This window comes from Pantherophis guttatus, chromosome 3 (assembly GCF_059756535.1).
Source record: "Pantherophis guttatus breed Tessera chromosome 3, ASM5975653v1, whole genome shotgun sequence".
Classification (NCBI taxonomy): domain Eukaryota; kingdom Metazoa; phylum Chordata; class Lepidosauria; order Squamata; family Colubridae; genus Pantherophis; species Pantherophis guttatus.
In genome coordinates this window covers 178,947,776-178,972,603 of record NC_142065.1, presented here as the reverse complement: position 1 = coordinate 178,972,603, position 24,828 = coordinate 178,947,776, and the positions used below count along the sequence as shown (strand labels likewise).

General features: G+C 34.9%; 1 protein-coding gene across 2 annotated transcripts in view; it reads right to left on the bottom strand.

The window, feature by feature from the left end:
• Positions 1 to 24,828, bottom strand: part of C3H8orf34 (chromosome 3 C8orf34 homolog) — an 81,880-nt gene that overhangs the window by 11,244 nt on the left and 45,808 nt on the right. Inside the window, exons 8-12 of one of the 2 annotated variants that reach the window (XM_034429933.3) lie at positions 23,605 to 23,740; positions 16,836 to 16,921; positions 16,034 to 16,107; positions 6,050 to 6,170; positions 843 to 1,336 (exon numbers count right to left, since the gene is read on the bottom strand). In XM_034429933.3, the coding sequence (XP_034285824.1) occupies positions 843 to 1,336; positions 6,050 to 6,170; positions 16,034 to 16,107; positions 16,836 to 16,921; positions 23,605 to 23,740 (911 nt within the window). The remainder of the gene's footprint in view (positions 1 to 842; positions 1,337 to 6,049; positions 6,171 to 16,033; positions 16,108 to 16,835; positions 16,922 to 23,604; positions 23,741 to 24,828) is intronic. The other variant, XM_034429934.3, reaches the window with a different exon arrangement.

The window sequence follows — 24,828 nt, the reverse complement described above, 5'->3', positions numbered from 1 at the left end:
CCAACAGAGCTGAGGGTATGTGTACAAGTGTTCAGATCATCAGGCAACTTATAATTCTTTCAGACAGGATAGCAAAACTAAAACCTTGGACTTTTTACAAAAAGAACTTCAGAGCTGACATGCAAGTCTTTGCCAAATTCTTCATGTATCCCTGCCTTAAAAATGTTTATAATGTGGTTTCTTCCATAAAGAAAAGAAGAGTTTTAAAGCATTTCATCTATTGGAAATGGGGCATGGAAAACTGCACTAGAGGCCTCTAATCTGGAAAACAAGGGAACTAAGTGATATAACTGTTCTGAACTGTATTGTTCTGTATACTTTTTATATCACAGCTTAGCATGAGTGGTAAAATACAGAATTGGAGACTAAATTGCTAATTAAAGCATGAAAGAATTAAAGCCTGCTTAGGATATTTTCCCTTCATGAGATCTAACCTGCTTGTATGCAGCCATATGAATTTCTTTAGATGACCAAAGGCCAATATTTTTTTAAAAAAACAAAGCATTTAGCCAATATGTTTGATTTTCAAGCCAAACACTGAAAAGGAAAATAGAGTAATTCCATAAATGTATACATGGATACGCATGAATGAATAGCATGTATGCATGTGTGTTTGTGTACATACATCTGCATATAGAATTTTGGGATTAAACAATTAAGTGTTTATCAGCAAGTAGCATTAAATAATAAATATAAATAATGAATTCCTTCTAATCTGATATTTTTTGCTTTTAATTAATCTTAAAGCTTAATAAGTGCATTAGAGAATAATTATAAGGCTAATACAGAAATAAAGTGACACTGTGTTATAGTATTGTAATTCCTTTTTTAAAAAAACTTACTTCGGACATACTGCTTCTTTGAGTGATATTTCCTAGAGCAACTCCAGTTGTTTCAAGATGTCCTGCAGGATTGGTGATGGTCCTTCCCAGTTGATTCTTTGATATTAAAGACTGGCTTCTTTGCATACTAATGGTTCCTTCTTTGTTTTCTTGGTTGTTAGGGGAAACAAGTCTTTGTAACAAAGTATTTGGGGTTGCAGATCTGTTTAGGGGAGTTGGCAGCCCAGAAGATCTGTTGGTCTGAGTATTGGAAGACTGAGGTCCACTGTTTGTAACACTGGAGACTAGCAAGCTATTGTTGCTGGATAATGGTGGTGATTTGTTTCTTTGAAGCTGGAGCTGAATATCTTTCCCACTCTGAACTGGTCCTGAATCCTGGCTAAGGGTAATTTTAAAATTTCCTTGGTGATCTAGCGGAATTATATGAGTTGATTGTCCAGTGGTATTTCTTGATAATCTTCCTTCTTCCCACAACGCTAGGTCCTTTGCAATGTCTGCATATTGCAAAAATTATGCATTATAATGGAAGAAGGAAAATAAGAGAAAACCATATAATTAATATAATATAATCAGCTTCATTCTAACCCAAGCAAACTGTTATTAGGCTCTACTACTACTGTTTTCAACTGAGGAGACTTGACTGCCTTTTGAAGCATCACTCTAATAAAACCAGTCACATTGGACTTCTTCTGGCAGAATCTATAATAAGATTCCCACTAAAGTGAACTGAACTATTTGGTGTTTTGGAAATCCTCAGAAAGTCAAAGGGCAAAAAGTATCTGCTTGGTTTTCAATACATGAAATACATTAGAGTATGAGACAGAAAGTTTCCCATTCTTAGTACTGTTGGATCTCACATGTTTATTGCACTCTCCTAAGAATGAACATTTGGAGGTCTTTGATATACTCAATGTGAGAAAAGAGATTTACATATCTTTTGATTTATCATTCTCTCTAATCAATCAGCCCATTCCAATAAATTATTGTGCTTTTTGAAGAGGTGCCAGGAAGAGGTATATTACAGATTCAAAGTGAGTCCATGAACTTCATACATATACAAAATCAGCCACTTTTGGAATGCCTGACCTCTTTATTATTTCCCCAAAGTACATCTATTATTATTCATAGCATTTTTTCAGACTTTCTTTCCAGAAGTGAAAATAGCCCTAATGACAAACTCATAAACTGTTCAAATATATAGGGCAAATATATCTGTCATCATCATCTAAATAAAGATATATGTGCATGTATATAGCCATACATAAACATATTATTGCTCCTCTTTTTAAGAATCAAAATTAGTTACAGCACCAAAAGCTCTGCATTTATTTCTCTTTATGATTCCATTCCCTTCTGTACGTTTTGCCCTGTCTGGTTCTTAACAAAAACTTGCACTGGTTCATACTTCTACCCAAAATCATTTGTAAAACAGAAAATTGGACTTTTCATATTTTAATGGCTATCTGATAATCTGGTAAGTAATAAGATCATAATGTCATAGACACTGCCTCAAACAATATGAATTGCTGTATCCTGATAATCAGTTTGCATCTTTAGACTACTAAGGAAACTTCTGGAATAAACATGCACACAAAGAATAAAATATAAATTATTTGTATAGAAATTAACTCTTATTCTGCTCTTAAACTAGAATAATGTTATTAAATGGGTCTTTCATTTTCAATTACTGTATATTTTCAAATATTTGCCCCAGGTAGTTGATTATTCAGGACTTGCCTGCTTTGAATGCATCCTACCAAACCACAAGCTACAGATAAAGGATCTTGGCAGAACAGCTGGTTCTTAGTATCACAGGTTGGGATATTATTACCTGGTCAACATTCAGACTTTCTTTACTTGCTATGTCAAATCCATTTATGCTCCTTTCTGTCCTTTAATCACAAGCAGATTTATGAAACAGTTGTTGCCATATCATTGATATGCTATTTGATATTTCAGCTACAATCCTCTCCCTTATATTTTATTTAATGTTTCACTTTGTATTACTTCTTTTTATCTTTATGGCATCCAAAGTAATTCTAGGAGTACTGAATCCTCAGATTTAATTTCACACTTAATGTAGATATAATGAAAGTTATTGCCAGCTAGCCAGACTCTAATTTCCACTACTTGACCAAATAGCCTTTCTTTATATTTTCATACAAACAATTATCATGACCAGGGCAAATAACATTCCATAGAACTGGTTACATATGGACATCTTGGTTCAACATACAGAGGTGACAATAGCTCAGCTTGATTCACCCTGTCCTCCATTTATCCATTTAATGTCTTGTTCTCAAATGTGGTTTATACAAGCAGAAATACCCTTCCAGTTTGGCAATGTAATTTTTCACAATTCTCTCTTCCAATGTAACCTCTCAGCTTGAAGTGACCATGCATCATTACAGAGAGAATTCTGATTTTAGAGGTAGTACTGGAAAAATCAAAGCCTGTTTTGCAGGGCAGGTTGGTGAATAGGTCATACTCTGGCCAGAAAGTTGAGCTCAATGATTTTCAAGCTTTTTCCAATTCCATAATTATAGAAATAGTCAGAAATTAGAGGCAACCTTAAGTATGGTTTTTGCAATAAACAATACTGCATTGTCTGTTATTTATTTTTATTTACTTATTTACATCCTACCTTTATTATTTTAAAAAATAACTCAAGGCAGCAAACATATCCAACACACCTTCCTCTTCCTATTTTCCTCACAACAACCCTGTAAGGTCAGCTGGGCTGAGAAAGAGTGGCTTGGCTGTCACCAGATGACTTTCAGGCTAAAGTGGGACTAGAATTCACGATCTCCTGCTTTCTAGTCTAGTATCTTAACCACTGGTTCTCTCTGGTTAAAGCCTATTATATTAAAACAAGATTTTGGAAATTACAGTTGAACAGCATTATTAATAAGATCCCAAAGGGTCTCTGATCAAGTCAATGTTTGGTTATATAAATAATAATAAGGTCTCGTTAACAAAATTACTGTACATTAGGGCGATAATGATTTCAAAATGATTTAGAAGTGTTTAGCATCTCAAGGGTAAAGTGATTCTTAAAGCAGTTGTGCCTTTTTTCTTCCATATTGAAACATGAAAAATAGAACTGCTTTGTTGAACAGAAAGATTCTGTGCTCATGTGAAGTCCAAAACAATTAGTCTGAATCATTCTTGAATGATTCCATTGTGATGAATATATATATGATCTCATTATATTCTCTTATATAGGAAGACGCCATTAGAATGCCCTTTTTCAATAAGAAGATGGAATTCGTATTATAGTATGTCTTTAATCTTGAAATGATATAATCTGAAGACTTCATTCAAGTTATTTTCAAATGAGTTCTTTTTATGTTAACAGTTTTAATAATTTCCCTTGAATTAAGTTTTAAAATATATGTGCAAACCCCTTTTAAACATACATTGCTTGAAATTTATAAAATACCTATTAAAATTTTGGTTTAAGAGATAATAACATGGATGTTATAAGTTAAACCAAATGTGCAATGTATCCTCTTTCAATTAAATTAACCTGTGTTTTTGCAAATGGCTTGGTTCATGACTTATCTGCAGTGAAGGAGAGATGGTATGTTGGAAAAATGCAGTATTTATGTTTCAGTTCATTTCAATAACCATTATAATTTTGGCTCAGCTTCAGTTATTTGCAAAAACTGATTGGTTCTGCTGATAAGTAAAGTATTTAAATCATTTCTCCACAGTTAATTTAACAATTTTAGTACAAAACTGTTTGCATTTATTTAGCACTGAATGTATTGTGATTTTGAACATCAACTTTCACAAATGAAAAAGGAAGTATTTCCAAAAGAACAGTGCCAGTAAATAATTTATCAAAGCATGTATTTGGCCCATTCATTGTTTTTAAAAAGCTCATGTCAATGACACTGAATGGGAGGAAGTACTGTACATATAAGAGAATATTATATAGCAACCTTTTTAACTATAAACAGGCTGTGTGGATAACAAGAGAACCCAACTAATTGCTGGATACTTGAAAAGGAAACTTATGTGTTTCATTATTTGCTGAAAACCAAACACATTTTTGCATTCTTCGAATATTGGAAATAACAAAAAATGCTGTTTCTCATGTTTTCCAATGTTCAATGTGAATGCCAAGGTTATATTTAAATATCAGAGCCTGAACGTCTCTATGGGCTGTAGAAAGAATAACTAGAAATAAGAAGTCAAATAGGCAAGGTGAGAAATTCAATAATTAATGGAAGTACCTTAAAACTTCTCATGTTTTAAAAATAATTTTTATTGTCTGCCTCCCAAGAAGAGCCTAATAAAATATATAGATTTTAATCAGAGAATGTTTTTCCTAAATTGATGCAAATGTATTGAAGATACCGTAAGAAGAGAATCAGATTAACAGGTTTTTCTGTTTATTTTAACTAATAACAGCTTCAAAGAAGGTACCCTCATAATAATCAAATATATAAATTTGCTAGCAGAATTTATATCTGCCTTCTGCCTCCAATAATGATGCTAAAAAGTTTACGGTCTGATGATGATAATAATCAGCCTTAAGTACCTGGTAAAAATCAGGTATAATGATTTTTGGTTATAGATGTTAGTATTAGATATTAACTATTAGTGTGTTTCCTAGTTTTTCTCTTTTTTTCAAGAAGCATTCATCCAGTAGTTTCATTTTTATGCCTTTTAAATTAGGAAAACAAAGGATAAGCAATTGGAATAATTTGTTTTCTACAAATGGGAACAACAAGAGCTTAATAAAAAAACATTCTGTGAAGCTTAAAATAGGAGAATGTCCTACTTCCATGACAATTAGTGCTCCATTCCTTTATGTTCTTACTACATCTGTCATCTTTTCTCATGACAATTTCAGTCTCGTAAATATAGCAAAATTAAGAACTTATAAATTATTTTTCATACCCTGGACAAAAATCAAATGAGTTGAGGAAAAATTCTCTCCTTCAAAAACTGGATTTTCTAAAGTTATTTGAGAAAATGTATACAGTATTGCCTAACAGCAATAATAAGACTTCACTGGCATATTATTGTGTGAGGCAGTTATCTCCTTTGATTGATACAACCTTCTGTCACTGCCTGTGTTTAAAACAACAGAGTAGCACAGTCCTTCAGGTAATCTTTTGTTATAATATTCACCCAAAACATGTATGACATGGTTTCTAAATGAAAAGCCTTAAAGTCTTGCGCATAACATTTACCAGAAAGGTGTTTTTCCATAGTTTGTAGTTCTTTTGCAGCCAGTGAACCTTCTAATACTTTCTGACTTGAAGAGTCTCTACTTCTTGAATCCATAATGTCTAGAGTCCAGGCTGGCTGATTCTAGAATAATTAAAAACAAGGAAGAACACAATGACAATTTTGTGAACTGTGGATTCATCTAACACAGTGGTTCTCAACCTTCCTAATGCCGCGACCCTTTAATACAGTTCCTCATGTTGTGGTGACCCCCAACCAGGGGTGGGTTCTAATTTTTTTTACTACCGGTTCTGTGGGCGTGGCTTATTTTGTGGGTGTGGCTTGGAGGTCATGTGACTGGGTGGGCATGGCTAGCTGGTCATGTGACCGGGTGGCCATGGCTATGTGTATAGGGACTACTCAGAGGGCTGAAAAAAGTCATTTCTGACAGGTCCTCGCACTTTTCTGGTCCTCACACTTATGACCATCCTCACATTTATGCCTGTGCAGCATTCTTAACAACCATGTCACTCATTTCACTCGCTTCTCTTCACCATGGTGACAAGATAGGGCAAAAATGTAAATTGTGAGGACAGTTGTAAGTTCGAGGACTGGTCAAAAGTGCGAGGACCAGTCAAAAATAACTTTTTCAGCCCTCTGAGTAGTCCATATGCATAAAAGGATACAGCAATAGAGAGGGATGAAGGAAGGGAATGGAAATTAGAGTAGGAGTGAAGGTAAGACAGGGAGGAAGAGAGGAGGAGAAGGAAAAAGAAAGAGAAAGTAGGGAGAAGAAGAAGAGGGGGGAAGAGAAAGTAAGAAAGAAAGAAAAGACAGAGGTGGTAGGTTTGAGGAGAAAGATTGCTGTACAATAAAAAAGATGAAAGGGAAGAAAGTCAACCCCAAACAAATATTAAGATATTAAGATAAAGAATGAATTGTTAAACTTTAAAGAATAAAAGAGAACAAATAGGAATAAATAGCAATAATTAGAAACACACATACAAACATACAACGTATTTTCTTTGAACAGAGTATTTGGCCCGTTCACAAATTTAAACAGTTGTAGGAGGTTAGCACCCACCTCTTTCCTAGAAGAATGAAATATTTTGGGAAATATTAAAAAGGCAGAATATTATATTTCCCTGGATGAGAAATGGAGAAGCATATTTTACAGACAAAGCAGCTCGCACCTTCCTGCCCCCCACCCTTTGTTAATGGGTCAGAGGCAGAAAGTCAATCCTTTGTCAAAGGACATTTGCAACACAATAGCAACAGAAACTAACACAATGGGCCCCATCAAGCCATGTGATCCTGTCCACCATTAAACCATCTTTCCAAGCAGTCTCCATGTTTCCAGTGTCTTTTTCCCCACTTGGAGCAGAACCCAGAAGGATATTTCTTCCAACACAGTATTTAGTCATTTCAATTAAATTTACAATTTCTATATTTCCTTTTTACCATATTTATTCCTCACCTAATTTTTAAAAAAACCAATATTACCCTTCATTCTTATCTCTAATCTTAATCAAATTCAATTTTTCCCTTCTATTCTATATTATACCCCTTCGCATTGTCATCTATTTTTATATCCATCCTCACATTGGTTAATTATGTAATACAGTTGTTTAATACAAATTCAACATTTTAATATAAATCAATTAGTTATATAACTATCTTTTTTGTATATTAATCAATATGAACATGAATATTCCAATTATTTCCATGCAATCCAATTTCTTACAAATCCATTAATTATATTTACCAATAATAATAAACCAAATAATTTCCCCCATATATTCCTCCAAACCACAATTTAACCATTTCTGCTTTCAACACAATATACAATTAATAGTATCTCAATTATTACAATTTCCTAGTTAAATAGAGCTTTTTTTCTTTTGTGTTTTAAAATCTTGAACTCTCCTCTCTCAATTTCCCATTGTTTGCACCTACCTTTTTTAGTGAGCAAAAAGAAAAAGAAATCTCTGTCCCTGCCTCATTTTGTCACGCTGCAGCAAAGACCCTTTCAGTTTCATTTTAGCTAGGGGGAAAAAAATTGCTCCAGCACTCTTTTGCAGCTTGGAAAACAAGAGCTTGCAAAGGAGCCTGCACAAAACAGCTGAGAGCAAATCAGCTGAGAGTGGGGGGGGCAAGCTAATCAATTTATGCTAATTAACCTCTGCTGAAGCTGAAAGAGGCTGTTTTTTCTATTTTTGCAGGCACCATCTTCTCATTTGTTTTCTTTTAACACTGATCTGTTGTAGGGCGGCCCTTTGAAGCCTGGCGGCAAGAATTTAAACAGTTTTTTTTCCCCTTTAGCCATCAGCTGGGACTCTGGAGGCAGCAATAGATTGGGAGTGGGCGGGGTAAGCGAACGGCGACTGGGCGATCCAACAGAGGCAGAGGGTGAGGGTGAGTGAAGGCGTGGGGGGGCGAGAGAGGGCTTTGGTGACCCCTGTGAAATGGCCGTTCGACCCCCCAAAGGGATCGCGACCCCCAGGTTGAGAACCGCTGATCTAACATATATCAACTCAAATGGCCGATTCTTTTAACCACATAATTAAGCTAGTATCAGTAGTATCAGGTAACCATCTTTAACATTTCCACAAGTTAAGGTCAATGTGTTAAGGTCAAATCCAGATATGATTTAGTTTGTGTGAACCCATTTATTTTACTGAAAGACATTCAGTTTAGGTCAATATCATATTGACGTATATATTCTCAATATGAATATAATCTACTCCTTTAGAGACAAAGAGCATTTCCAATACCACTATATAATTGCAACAACTCATGACAATAGCAATAGCAGTAATAGTTAGACTTATATATTTTATTTTATTTTTATTTATTTATTTATTGAATTTTTATTTCCACCTATTCGCCCATGGCAACTCAAAGCAGCTTACAGAATATAAAACCACATTTAAAACAATAAAACTAATAAAAAGAATCAAATTAATATAGTGTAATGTAATAAGATCACAAATGTGATATCTAAAAGTACAGTTTACTAGAAATCATCTACTGACTTTAGAAGTTATCTTTAAAATAAGAAACTTCAAGTAAATTTGGTGGGTTTTTTTTTTTTTTTGCAGACAACAAAATTATAAGCATGTAATTCATGAAAACAAAGAGTTTTTTAAATATTAATTATCTATACTTTAAAATATAACTACTCTTCCAAATTTCTAAACAACATTTGATGATAAATACCAAAACATTCAAATTAAATACTATGTTACTATGCAAGACCATGGGAGAAAGCTATATAAGTTTGTCTTGGAAATGCTCCTAAATAAATATTTATCAGTCTGAGCTTCACAAATATCTTGACAGATATGAAACAAAATTGTTAAAAGATATTCTGTTTTTCATTTAAACATTTACTGATAAAAGACATGTAATCATATTTTCCTAAACCACAGCTATTATATTTTTAAAATGTAGGATAAGGAATGTTAGCCATAACTATATAATCTACTGATATCTAAACCTTGAAGTTCTACATTAGTACAGAAAAGAAACACTGCCTGCATTTAAGTATCACACCAATCAATTCTGTAAAACCTGTTAAAAGATTCTGACATATTTTCTTACTCAGGAAGAAACTGACTTTGCAAGATTTTCTTACAAAAATGATCCAATGCATAGAGTTTGTTTCCACATCTAACCTTCTATCCCCAACTTACCAAATTATCGTATGGAATAAATGAACTCCACATCCATTAATGGATGAAATCTTTAAACATATATTGCTTTAAAATATGCATGAATGTGAGCAAGAGAATGAGAGAGAGAGAGAGACTTGCCAAATTTATGAAAAATAGGTATTTTTTATAGCTATACAATTAACATTATGTATGAGGAGAAATTGCTATTCTTAGATTGAACCTACATGTTCAAATCAACAAGATTTATGAATATCCATCCTTCCTTCCTTCCTTCCTTCCTTCCTTCCTTCCTTCCTTCCTTCCTTCCTTCCTTCCTTGTTAAAGATTGTATGTTCAGCAACATTGGTCCTGCTACATAAATTGGTTCTATTTCTCCCTGTTATGATATTGGAGATAGAATTTGCACACTATCCCAGGACTGAGGCAACTAGATTTATAACCATACTTGCTCTGATATACATATTTTTTGTGTGTGTGTATGTGCCTATGTATGTGTGTGTGTGTCTGTGTGTTCGTATTATACCAATGCACAGTTCAATTGCTATCTCCCTTGATCTGCAATATCATCAAAACTACTAACATCATTTTCTAGAGACTTGCTATACAAAGAAATATAGACGCCTGAAAATTTACAAGAACTATTTTGTAACTTTTAAACCTAACTATACACAACTGCAGATTTAACAGTCCTTTTCTAGTATCAATACAGAAACATTAATTGCATACCTAAGACCTACATTTAACTTTCATTCTTTGTTACTATAACTGTTTTCCCCAAAGCTGAATCTGCAGCATATAGAAAGAGAAAAGCAAAGAAAACTAATAGATAACAAGTCATTTAAAATTTGACTCCACAGTGATATCTAGTGGCCCAAAGGAGACTTTCATTAGATGCTGCTGTTAATATCAAAAATCAGTAATATAATAAAAACAAATCAAATTTTATTTATGGAGGTCAGTTAAGTCCCTTTCACATAACAGATGTCCATTTTGGCCAAAGATAAACATATCAATATGTCAACTATTTACATTTCTTGGGAAGTGGCCAGACAAATGAAATACTTGGCTGGGAGACAGCTGATGAAAGACTGCAATAGAAAATCTCATATATTTAATTGCATGTATTTAAAAGCTCGGTAGGTTGATGCCTGAAAACATTTATATTGACATGAAAACACAGCCTTATCACAAATGCAAGTTCTTAGCTAAGATTTAAGGTGTACTAGTATGTAATGCTATAACTGATGAAAGGCTTTGGCAGAAGTGATAAAATTTAAGACAAAATAAGTCTATTTTTTGCTGGGGAAAAGAAAGTTATTTTTCAATTTTCTAATTCTTGCTTTGTTACTTGAAATTGCCAAAGTTCATGAAAAGCAATGAAAGATAAAAGGCAACCGGCAATGCTCAAGTCTTTTTGATACAATTAAAATAAATGGAAATCAACCAAAGGCTATACCTTTTAAGATAATTAGAGAAAATCCAAAGGAAAAGCTAGAATATGCAAATGTTATTGAAAAGGCTATTGTATTCCACTTTCCCACACCTTTCTCTTTCTCGTTCTCTTTCTGGTGATAGAGGAAGAGAGACACTGGTTCCAAATAATGCTAATATTCTCTTTGATGTTATTGTGACATTTATTGTGACTGTTTAAAATATATGAAAAATATTTCTTAATGGGCGTTTTCAATTTTTCCAGCAAAGGAAATGACCAAAATGTCCTTGTCAATGTTACTTTTGGAAATGGCTTTTGACCACTCTCCTAGCTGACTTTGAACTAAGGCAAGACCCCAGCTATTACAACAGTAGAAAGCTGTTACTCTAATAGATTTAAGATGTATTTGCCAGCAACTAAAGTCAGCCATATGTCAATGTTTAAAAAGCCTTTTCCAGATTCTTCAATATTTTCTTCACTTACATAACACTTTTTTTTTTTTTTACTCAGGTTACTACAAGCAAATTCTTTCTGGTAGTTCCTTATATTTTGGACAATTGGAAAAGGGCTTATAGAAATATTCTTAATAACAACCTATAGAAGGACAAAATCAACTATCACTAATATCTAATATTCTCTCCTTCTCCCCCCCCCCCTCTCTCTCTCTCTCTCTCTCTCTCTCTCATTCTCTCTCTTTCTCTCTCTCTCTCTCTCTCTCATTTTAGATGTATATTATCCTCCTTTCAAATAGTCTGGACAGTGCCTACTGCACGCTCTTCTTTTTTTCCCTAGAACAAGAATTCTGTGAGGCTGCTGGACTGGAAGCTATTGATGAAATCTAAAAATTTTCCATGGGTGATGATTAGCTTACTTATTGAGCTCTTTTTCTGCAACAAATAAATTTATTAAAAGAAACAAAAGCAATAATTTTGAGGTTAAAATATGGAGGATCATAGGAACACAAAATTGTACTTGAACGTGTAAAAAATTGAACTTTAAATAGAAATGGTAGGCTAAAAGCAAATTGTTTAATACACTTCAATTCAATCAAGAAGCCCAACCTTTAATTAATACATTTTAATTTATTTTAAGGGCAGTTATGGCAGATGAAATGCCTGTTCTAATAGCATCTCTGGTAGCTTCTAATTAAGCTAGAAATACATTTTATAGATTTCTAGAAAATGTATTCCCAACACACTTGAAAGGTGCCAAAGTGAGAATGATATATATATAGAGAGAAAGTACATGATTGGGGACAAAATGTTATACTCAGATAGAATGAGCCAATATGAATATGGAAACAGGATAAGCTACAACAGCTGTACAAGATCAACATATAAGATGCTCTTAGTTTTGCTCCCTGTCTTGGGAAACCAAATTAAATCATTACTGCTTAATTTGAAAGTCAAATAATTGTTCAGAATGTAAGAAACTGGGCCCTTCTATATTACTTCTAAGCTTGATTGAATATTTTAGAATTTTTGCCCATTCAGTTTCCTACTCATGAAAAGGAATTTTCTATCTGGAGAACTTCATTAATCCTCTGGTTGAAACAATAGACTTGTCACTTTTATTGAAACAGTCCAGATCCTGTTGCTTCTTGCAAAGAAGTCTATGGAGATTCTCAGTCATCCAGGTCATGGTTATCTAAAAATAAGGATCCTCCCCAGAGCTTTGTTTAGTGTTGCAATTATTTGTAATCCTTAAATCTAAAATTAGAATTTGTTTTACAACAAATGATATCTAACTGAAATTATAAGTTCTATCCTGCATGTCAAAAGCAACCTGTCAGCACATTGTTAATATCAGTAACATATTGAGATGGTTCTTCTCAAGCTAATCAAATACAAGAAAGTGACATATAAAGGAGCCAGGTAATTTAATAATCTGAAGTAGTTCATTGGTGTGTAAGACTGAGGAAAAAGAAAACATAAGCAGGCTTTCAAGACTCTGTTATTATACCCTAACCTTTTTGCCGTCGTGTACAAAAGCCGAGGGAGCATGGAGAGGTCACCCACATGTGTGCCCACACCCATAACTCATTGCGCCCCGCCCCTATGCATGCGCCCCCCTGCTTTTAGCACGTGATGGCACGGTGGGCCTGGTAGGCCCATTTTTCACTGACCCCAGAGGCTTTCTAGGAGCCTGGGGAGAGTGAAAACGGCCTTCTCCACCCCCCGGAGGCCTTCGGGAGGTCGGAAACAGCCCATTTCCCAACTTCTGGTGGGATCGGAAGGCCCAAATATCAGCTGGCCTGCGCATGCATGCACGCTGGAGCTGAGCTATGGCAACGCTCGTGTGCCCATTGATATGGCTCCATGTGCTACCTGTGGCACCCGTGCCATAGGTTCGCCATCACAGCCCTATAGCAATAAAGTAGAATTCCAATTAATTAATGCAAAGATTAATGGATCTGATTTAAATGTTGTCACTCATGGACTGGGGACAAGATGACAGCAACATTATAGGGACAAGACAGAAAAAAATGTTGGCAGATTAGATCAATTGGAAAGACTCTTCACCTTCAGTAGTGCTGATATGACCCAGAAGGCTTTCCAATGAAAAGACATTACCAAACAGAGCAGGACCAAATATTTTTGGGCAATTTTTCTTTTGATTTGGCAGACTTGGGGAGCATTAAGACAAGGAATTGGGGTGCTTCAGTTTATGGATTCTGTATGCTTCTATTCTTACCTTTATATGCTGTATATCATGAAATTTTTACCACACTTAATTTTATTTATTTATTTGTATCCCATCTTTATTATTTTTACAAATAACTCAAGGCAGCGGACATGTCCAACCCATTTTCCTCTTCCAATTTTCTTCACAATAACAACCTTGTGAGGTGGACTGGGCTGAGAGAAACTGAGTGGCCAAAAATCACCCAGTTGGCTTTCATGGCTAAGGCAGGACTTGAACTCATATTCTCTCACTTTCTAGCCTGGTGTCTTCACCATTAGACCAAATGGTTTTATCCCATTGTCCTGCTCTTCCCAAGGCCACAGTGACATCACAACTTCCAAAGAGACCAACATAACTTTTATTTTCTTATTAAAAAAATGAAACTTTAGGAAGAAGAGGGAAAAGCAGACTAGTTGTAGTTACATAAATAATTTTGCAGTTGCCAGAAAACACAGTGTATGTTGTCTTTTTGACTGCACTATAATATTGGAGAAACCAGAATGACCTTATCAATTCTGATCTCCAGAGTTTAAAAGATAATTTCACAGCTGGAATCCTTACTTGGTTGAAGCTATATCCTTTATCTCCAGATATGATTTTTTCATTGTCAAAATATAAAACTGTTATATATTATACATTATTTAAATGTTATACATTATTTAAAAAGAAAAAAAATGTTTCTTTTGATTCACAGCCCATCTTTAACTTGGCAGGCAGGCAGGCAGGCAGGCAGGCAGGCAGGCAGGAAGGAAGGAAGGAAGGAAGGAAGGAAGGAAGGAAGGAAAAGCTGTAGGCTAAAATTTAAGACACCATTTAAATTTAGTTTTAAAGGTAAATATTATCACTCCTAGATTTAATGAACAGCAGTTCTTTATTCTTCAATTGGGTTTGTTTTACCTGTATTAGACTGTATCCCATATATAATGTTAAAAATTATAAGGTTTATTGAATAAAAATAAAATATGAAAAGACAGAAATGAAGATATTAATGTGCCTTACTAACAATAATGTGAATTTGGCCTATTTTCCAAGTGTCTGATTTTTCATTTTGTTCCTATCCTGTTCAAACCGTAAACTTATATGAAATTTTGCATCACATTGCAAAACATTATCCAAAATTAAAATGTGATTGCACTGATTCAGCTCACAAACAAGTCACTCTGTTTAAGCTTATCTCCATTGTTAAAAAGCATAGTTAATGCATTTGAGAAATGAATGTCACTATAATTTCTGGTAAGTTGGTGTCTGACACTTTCCAGGTAATATAGCTGTTTTTTTGTATTTTGTATACATGTCTATGTCTATGTGTATGTGTATATATATGCATATATACATACACACAAATATTTGGATTCAAAGAAAAAATAGTTCAGAGTTCACATATCCAAACTGGTGGCAGCTCCTTAAATTATTTACATACAATCCCAGAAAAATATTTCATTTAAGAAAATGCTGGCAGATATAATGTGCATATTCTTGTGAGCACTGAATTACTTTTTCCCTTTTGGAATCCAGATAGCTGCACAGGTAAAATATTTGTTTTTTTATAATAATAACAATAACAATAACAATAACAATAACAATAACAATAACAATAACAATAATAATAATAATAATAATAATAATAATAATAATATTTCTATACTGCCCTTCTCCCGAAGGACTCAGGGCGGTGTACAGCCAATTTAAAAACACAGGACACAACAATAATTAAAAATTAAAATAATTAAATAGATTTGGCCAATTTAAAACCCCAAAAATTTAAAATACCCCAATTTAAAATTATTATGTTGATAGCCCTGCCTGGCGGAACAACAGGGTCTTCAGTGCGCAGCGAAACACCCGGAGGTCGGAGATCTTACATATTTCCGGGGGCAGTTCATTCCACAGGGCTGGGGCTCCCACAGAGAAGGCCCTCCCCCTGGGTGTCGCCAGACGACATAACTTGGCTGATGGCACCCTGAGGAGACCCTCTCTGTGGGAACGGACTGGTTCCGTAATCAGTATGTATACTGATTAGTTAAAAGTTTGAATTTAATCCATAATGGGCTTGTACTATGAGCTTTAGAATAAAATATTAATTATTTAAATATTATTAAATATTAATTGAGGTCTTCCAATTTTTCTATTTACTCTTACATCTAGTTGAACTGAAACAAACTAGAATGTATTATGTAATATTCAAGACAGTACCTATAAAGTGTTCTTCTTACCAGCTCAGTTGCTTGGGATACATTCTCCAATTCATCAATACTCTCCATTGATATTTCTGTTCCAGGCTCTGATACTGTTTAAAACAGAGAAACAAGAATATCAGACTAGGAGAACAAGTAACATCAATCCAGTAATCTGTTAGTTTTTTAAAAAGTTACTATGGATAATGTCAGCTGTTAATTCATAGAAGTAGGACTTTGGGGGGGGGGGGGAGAGATTATTAGAGTCCTGGTGGTGCAGTGGTTATAATGTAGTATTGCAGGCAAACTCTGCCCACAGCCTGAAGTTCAATCCTGTGGGGGCTCAAGGTTGACTCTCTTTTCATCTTCTGAGGTTGGTAAAATGAGGACCCAGATTGTTGGGAGAAATATGATTCCACTGTAAACCATCCGAGAGTGCTGTAAAACACTATGGGCCAATAAATAAGTCTAAGTACTATTGTTATAGCTATTATGTGGAGTGCTGTTTTTGCTTTAACCAAAGAAAAACAAGATTCCAACTGAGACAAATCCAACTCAACTTCAGCTTTCAAATTGAAAATGGAAGATGACTTCATTGTGTAAAAAAGAACTAGGGAAGTCATAACCTTTTTTAAATAAAATCCATTTATTTGAAATTAAAACTCATATTGTCATCCTTGCCAGTTTTATCCACTCTACATGATTTGCATTTTCCGTTTATTCTCAGTGCTTAGAATTTAATTATTTCCAAGCATTGATTCATAACATTTTTCTTGAACTCCTGAGGTAAAAGAGGGATACAAAGGTAACAACTAAATAAATGAAGCAATCCAAAAATTACCAACAGATTCTGGTCCTTCTTGCTCAAATGTATGACAGACAACAGACGGATCCTCTGCACTTTCTGTCAAAGTATCTCCTTGCAATCTAGATGATTAAAAACAGAAACATGATGCTGCTATTAGAAAGACTTTCTATATGCAAATATCATGCAAGTTTGGGTTTAATGATGCCTTTATCTATTCCCGATTCTACAGGTCTTTTGTACATTGAGCCATTTAATTGGCTTTTTCAGGTTCCAGAGAAAATGCTATGTAATTGTGGAGCATACAGTACATCACTAGCAAACTCATGAAATCAAAGTGCCCTACACTTCGTTATTATTCCCTTGTGTACCTTTGAATTTCTCTTAGGATAAACCTGCCTGCGAAGTGACCTTTTAGGGGGAAAAAATATTCTTGCTCTTTATAAAAATTAAACTCAGGAAGGGAAGAATAAGGAGAAAAGGGATAAGAGCTAGCTGCTATTTTTAGCATGCCTCATTGGCCAGGTCAAACAAATGCATCTGAAATTGTGTACATATTCATGAAATGTGTCATTAAAGCAGATGGACATATTCCACAGAGTTCATGACTACTTTAATGCTCCAAGGAATTATACTCCTTTTAAACTTTTCCTTCACTCTAGCACCCAAACCCACTGTCTCCATTATTCCTGCTTGAACTTTAGGCTTTCTCACATCAACACTTCATATCAGAAATTCTAAGGGAGAAGATCCAATGCCTGCCTAGAATCCCCATCCCCTTTTGGGCTGTCTGACTCTTTGGGACTATATAAAGCATAACATCTGTTTTACAGTTTTTTTTTCCTCTGCCCCTTCCTTTTTCCTCAAAAGAACAAAAGTCAAACATTTCTATCAATGTGTCTGTCAAGCCCAACATCAGCTCGACACGTTTGTCAGCGGAAGAGGCATCTAAGGCCGGCTGGCGAATCCACAGAAAGGCAGTGGGGATTGTTGTTAGACATTCGGGTTAGGAGTAGTGACAGGTTCGATGGGTTCTGGTGGTGGTGATTGCTAATACTTGTGCATAGGCTGTGTGTCAGGGTTGCCTGTACAAAACCGTCATCTGCAACGCCGTCTGCAACTCTCAAAATGCGGAAGTACTATCGGCTCGGAAAGGAGGAAATGAGGAGCAGCTGTGAAAGGTAAATGTATGTGGGTGGGGCGTGGGCATGGGCGTGGTCAGTGCGCTGCTTTAAAAAGCGCTGACGAAACCTAACATTCAGCGCTGACTTTGTTACATCCGTACGTAGCTTTTCCTTGATACCCGACCGTTGCGGATTAAAGATTGTTTGGCTAAACTCTGTTTTTCCATTTGGTGATTCATCTGAAGAGCCGCTCAGCCGCAGATCAGAAGAGCCAACAGTGTCATTGGACACATGACTATCCAACTCTACACAAAAGTTGACCCCTCTAATTTTTATAGCCAATAAACATAATAATTAAGCTTAAGATCAAAAAAATTTTACACTGATCTTAACATAAATCATAAACTTCCTTGAACAATTTTAAAACATTTCATAAAACTGAAGGTTAGTTGTATCTCAGAAATCATGCAGACTCGTAGTGCACTACTTGCACTACAAAACAAAATATTCAGAAAGAAAAGTGAATGTTTTACTTTTGAAAAATCCAGCTTTTTGCCATTCTGATTCATCATTAGGTCTAATTTCATTAAAATTTGATTCTAGTAATTTTCTCTTTTTTCAAATCTGATTTCAATCATACATCAAACCTTGTAACATTTTAGAATTGACAACTTTTGGGTCTCTTAATCTTGAAAAGTCAGAGTTACATGTTCAATAAAATTCTCCCTTACATAGGTTATTATATGCATTTTAAAATTTTATATATGCCAATCTCTAATGTGCAGAATCAGCTTTAGGCTACAGCCTATGGTGCCAAAGCTTGATGACTCTCCTTCTGACAACAAAGGCCATAATAAAAGTGGTTCATTTTCAAATTTACAGCACTAACACATAAAATATAAACATTTTTTTATTCATAAAATGTTAAATCAGTAATCCTAATAATACAAAACTTCAAATCAGCAGAAAGTGTCATCAATCAATAGGGCCTGGGACACCCTATATCTTGAGCCCAGCCACCACTGATGTGCAATTTAAGGTACAATTTCTCTGATAATTAAAAGTACCATTTATCTGTAGAAAAATAAGAAACATTAAAATTATGAATGTATATCATGAGATTTATAATATGTATTCATAACACTGCGGTTGTTGTTAGTAACATGGTTGCTAAGTGAATCTGGCTTCCCCCTTGACTTTGCTGGGGAGAAGGTCGCAAAAGGTACATGATCCCAGGACACTGCAGCTGTTATAAATATGAGTCAGTTGCCCAGCATATGAATTTTGATCACATAAACCATGAGGATGCCACAATGGTTGTAAGTGTGAAAAATGGTCATAAGTCACTTTTTTCAATGCCGTTGTAACTTCAAACTGTCACTCAATAAACTGTTGTAAGTTGAGGACTACCTGAAAACTGAAAACTTGATATATGTGTTATAGACTACTATAGACTACTGAGTTTACTTATGCCCTTCACAAGATAATCAAGATTTCTCTTGTATTCTTGAGGTTTTTTTCCCCCAATGGTGAAATTGATGCCATTAAACAAGAAGCTATTTTTGAAGCTATTTTTTTGATAGAAAAAAACAACAACATATAAAATATTGCTGTCAAATTATACGCTCAGGTTTTGTAGAAGCATTAAATAATTATAACTCTTTTCACAATATTGTTTATCATAAGAAAATATATACCCAAGTTATAGGGTTTGGATAACAACTTATGTAAATACACAATAGTTGTTGTTGTTGTTGTTAGGGTATGTCATTGTTATATTAGCCAGGAGACCACAATGCTACTGCAGAGTAGTAGTTTGGCTGCCAGTTTTACCAGTTCTGTTGTGGGACATGCTTATGCATGTCCCAGGATGTGCCACAGAAAGAAAAACCAGTGGCTCTTCTTGCCGTGTCAGCCAAGGAAATTTCGTGTCATGGTAGTAACGTGATAAATAAATTCCTTATCATTAAGCTGCTTGAATCAGCCTGGCCTATTTGAACTTGGTTTACATCTCTTGGAAGGTATGTAGGGTCAAGGGATGGAGGCACTGCTTTTTTGGTAGCCATGCTGGCCCTTTCATATGACTTTGCATTGGAAGTTAGACAAGCCCTTACTTGAATCGTCTTCCAGTAGCAATTGAAGTCAGAGCTCTTCCAACGGGTGGGTGTTTGGAGCTTTATGCTTGTTTTTTGCTTGGCTTGGCTGGGTTGTTTTTCGGATTTGGGGTTTGTGTGTTTTACTGTATTGCATCCTGGGTGATGTAATGTTTGTATTATTGTGAAATTGCAAAGAGTACATCAAGGTCAAATGTGATAAGAGTGCCAGTTTGGTGTAATGGTGAAGAAACCGATCTGGCAGATCTATCTATTGAAAGGTTACTATTTAAAATCTCAGTAATTTTTTTTTTTTACAGAAAAAAAAGACAAACTGGATTTTTAGATTTACCTCTGAAATATAATTTGTCAAAACAGATAGAAAACATTCTTGTAAATTTGTCTTCTAAAAGTTTAAAACAAAACCCGCAAGGAGATAGATATATAATATACATTATAAAAGTGATGGACAGTTATTTTTCTTTTCCCTTACACTGAAAGCAATTCTTTATGACAATCTCTAGAACGTTTTAAAACTGGGAATGTTTTGATTATCACATTAACATTTTAATGTGTTATTTTTGGATTTATTCAGTGGGAAAATGTGGTCAACTAGGGAAATTCCATCTCCCATGAGATTTTGATTAAGCTGCAACATAAATCTTCTCTCCTATTTCTCCAAGATAAAGCTCAGATTTTTAGACATTTCTTTCACAAGAGAAATTCACAGGGTGTTCACCATGAAACTGGTTGAGCAGCATTGGATTCAAAATTAATGTTTTTAGTTCACTATACACATTTGCTATTTAGCCACAATTTAAGCAAAAGTACTGAGATTAAAAAGACTTAAATGCATGTAAACAAATAGTTTATACTACACAATTACTTTATCTTTTACTTGCCCTAACCAAATGTTTGAGAAAAATGTTCACTAAATTCAAAGATACCAAACAGACCAAGAAAGCTAGTCCTGTGCTTATTTATACAGACAAATGCCCTTCTGAATTTATTGGGACCTATAAGAGAAGTGATTTCTACTTTGTGCTTCATAATTCACACTCAAAAATGCTTCCACTTTTTATGAGATTTTTTTCCCCAAATCCAATAATGGTTGATGTGATATTTAATATTATGAAGGCAAATATAAATGACATCAAGGGAAGAGGCAATTAAAGCTATATTACAAACATTTCAAAGGAAAAAATACTGTTATCACAAAAATTATGGAATTGGGTATATCATATTTCTATAATATGTTTTAGTAATAATGTTCTGTATTTCTCTATAGACCAAATATTTCTAGAGCTAATCAGCATGCAATGCTTATAAACTGTCTGTCAACCATTCTCTTTTATATATTTAATCTATTGAAAATATGAAACAGAAACATCTTCTGGCAATAGAAATCATTTCTTTGAAACCCAATATTGCCCAGAGACCCAACTGCAGGGGTTGGATCATTAGAGAGCTGAGAAAACTGTATTGAACCATTGCTCTCTTACAGTCCAGAGTTATCATGACCAGTAAGAACTAGTGCTAGCGTGAGTCTGCTTTGACAACCATTTCCAGAAACAGCATCCACTTCTTCCTACCTTCAAACTATTTGTCTTAGAAATTAGGCAACAGAGGAACATGAAAAAAGATTTACAGAGAAAATTTGTAAGTATCTTGCACATCACTTCATGTAATTCATATCTAAATGTATGTTAAACTTTGCTACTTGCCTAATATGTTAATAGATAGAAGTACTTTTTCCCAAAGAAGTAAATATGCACAAATTTAACACTGATTATAAATCTGAGGTCATATATTAGTGTTGGCGAAACTTTTCGGCACCAAGTGCCAAAACGGGAGGGTGCACATGCACGCGCATACATGGGTGCCAGAAACCAGAAGAGCAGCTGCCCGGTGCGCATGCACACACCAGGAAGATGATCTTCTGGTTTCTGGTGCGTGCATGCGCACCAGTCAGGTGGTCTTCGTGGGCACATGCATGCCAGAAACCGGAAGACTAGGTGGCTGCTGCACATATGTGTTCCGGAAACTAGAAGATCATCTTCCCGGCATGCACATGCATATCAGATGGCTGCTCTTCCAGTTTCTGGCGCTCCCAACTATGTGAAGACCAGCTGGCCGCCAGGCCGGAACCTGGAAGAACAACAGGCGACAGCTCACGTGCCCAGAGAGATGGCTCTGCATGCCACTTCCAGCACGCATGCCATACGTTAGCCAAATGGTAATATATCTTACAGTACCTCTAAGTTCACTGGTATTGTTGATTATATTTTTTCAAACACAACTAGAATAGTCTTTCTGTTGTCACTAATTGGAAGTGATGATTTAGCATTGTTTGTGAAATGCAAATGATATAGGAGAGAACCAAGTTGTCAAAGAAGTGTACACTAATCTCTTTAACGATTACTGTGTAATATTTGTATCACATAAAATGCAAATTGGCAGGAAATAACAAGAAGATGGTAAAGACTACTTACCATTAATGTTTTTACTCATTTCCACCATTTACCAACAGAGTTGGCTAATACTGCAGCTGAAAAGCCCTGCTCGAAAATGAAGTTTTGACAAAGAAATCAAAGGATGTGTAATGTTACCTTTTCAGTTGATTTCGCTGCTTCAAATTTTGGCTGTCACACTACATATGGAAAAAATAAGTTCCAGCTGCCCAAGCCAGAAAAGCTTCATTCTGATTTGATCTTTCCAAAGATTTAGGATTATGCAGTATTTATAAGGCAACTTCATGAACTCCCAGAAGATATTTAAGCAACCAAATCTTCATTTACACAGGTGTATTTCTGAGCCTGCATATACTTTAAATCATCCTCAAAGAGCCATGGAATGCAAGTTAATCAAAGTTAAAGGCAGAAAAATTAAAATAATCCCAGTTTATGATGTAAGATTGCCTTGTAATAATTTGGCATGCTTTTACTGTGAATGTTGTAAAGTGTAAAAACAAGGCCACCAATTCTATCTCCATCTTAAATGAGGTAGTCCTCATTTAGCAACCACAACTAACAATTCAGAGGTTAAGCAAAGTGGTTGCTAAGTGACGTTGCTCACGATTTTACGCAGGACAAAGCATACCGTGTGACCGCAATGACAAACAACTAACTGAGAGAGAGAGATGCTGTAAAGGTTGTAAATGCGGGTTGCAAAACTACTTTTGCAAAACTACCATAGTGACTGCAAACGGTTGCTGTCAAGACAGTCACTAAGTGAGGACTACCAATGCATTCAACAGCAATAGTAGGAAAACAGTAGCAATAGTAGGGAAAGTAAAATACATCGTTCCAAATGACTTCATCCCATTCAGATTAAAGCTCTTCCTTCTAACCTTTTGTATCCTCAGATCCAAAGAAAGTCTCAAATAAGAAACACACTGCCACATTTTAGATGAAAAACAATGCAAATCTGAAATAAAAGTTAAAATGGATAGTTTCTGTACCTGTGTGAGGTGAGCGGCATATAAATTTAATAAATAAGAAAAATAGTTCAGATAAAAGTGAATCTTTCTCTTTTCCAGACCCAACAGGTGGTGCTGTAAATTCCACTAAAGGCCTATCTAATATTTACCTGGCACATCTTGCACAGATGTTCAGGGTGACTTTGGCTTGTGGTTCAGCTGTATGTGAATTTCGAGTTTGGTTAAATTTGCTTCCAGTAGAAACCACACTGGTTACCCCTTCCATTCTTAAATCATCAAGATCTTCTGTAAAGGAAATGATCTTTTTAAATAAAAGTACAGTTAAATAATATAATGTAATATATTCATTATAAAAATCCTTATAGAAATTTTCATGGTAAAACAAATGTGGAATCTGGACAAAAGAGAGAAGGGAAACAATTGCTGTTGGGTGCTGCTGTCTGTTTTCTGAGCGCCGCAGATCACACACTATGCAGCCAAGTGACACTGGTTGCCCACTGAGTGTGATCAGACAGTTGCTTCCATTGACCTTGGTGAACAAGGAAGAATGTAAGAAAGCCAGATTCCTTTGAGCAAGCAAACAGTGTAGTTTGGCAGGGAGGAGCATTTGAAGATCCTTCACTTAGGTTACCTTCCCATTCTTTTTAGGATTGCAAAGGTAATGTGGGATCAGGACTAAAGACAACCAAGGAATTCCCATCCTTCAACTAGCCCAGATTGGTGTGTGTGTGTGTGTGTGTGTGTGTGTGTGTGTGTGTGTGTGTGTGTGTGTGTGTAGACAAAATAAACATCAAGATCAATTGAGATAATAAACTTCCAAAGTTCCAATCTATATTTTAACCACTTGAGATTAAACAACAAGCAACAAGAGATTGATTTTTGAGTCTTGGGACAAAAAACTACTAGAAACTTTTCAAAAAGTAAAAAAACCCAGGTTTTTTTCTGCTTATAGAATGATAAATAGAATGTGAATAATATCAAAATAGTAATTCCTGCTGTGATTCTCTTTAATTGGATAAAAAGAACTCTGCATATACTCAAATGAAATTCACAATTACAGCAAATAATCAGAGATGCATAGGCTAATAAGAAATTCCATTTAAGTATTTGGAGGCTGATGCTTGATTAAGAAATTAGCAGTTTGATCAGCTCTCTTAAAATAGGCTTTGGTAATATGTCTTTATGAATTTTTTATGAGTTTCAATTTAAAATGCTCTATACATTTTTATATTCTTACAATGTAGGCTCAGATTTAAAACATAAAATTCTACACTCTTTCCTTTCCTTTGCCAATTCTTCAAAACATAGAATAAGAGACTATTTCTGATATAGAAGCGTTATTTGGAGAATATATTATCTTCACTCAGCAAATC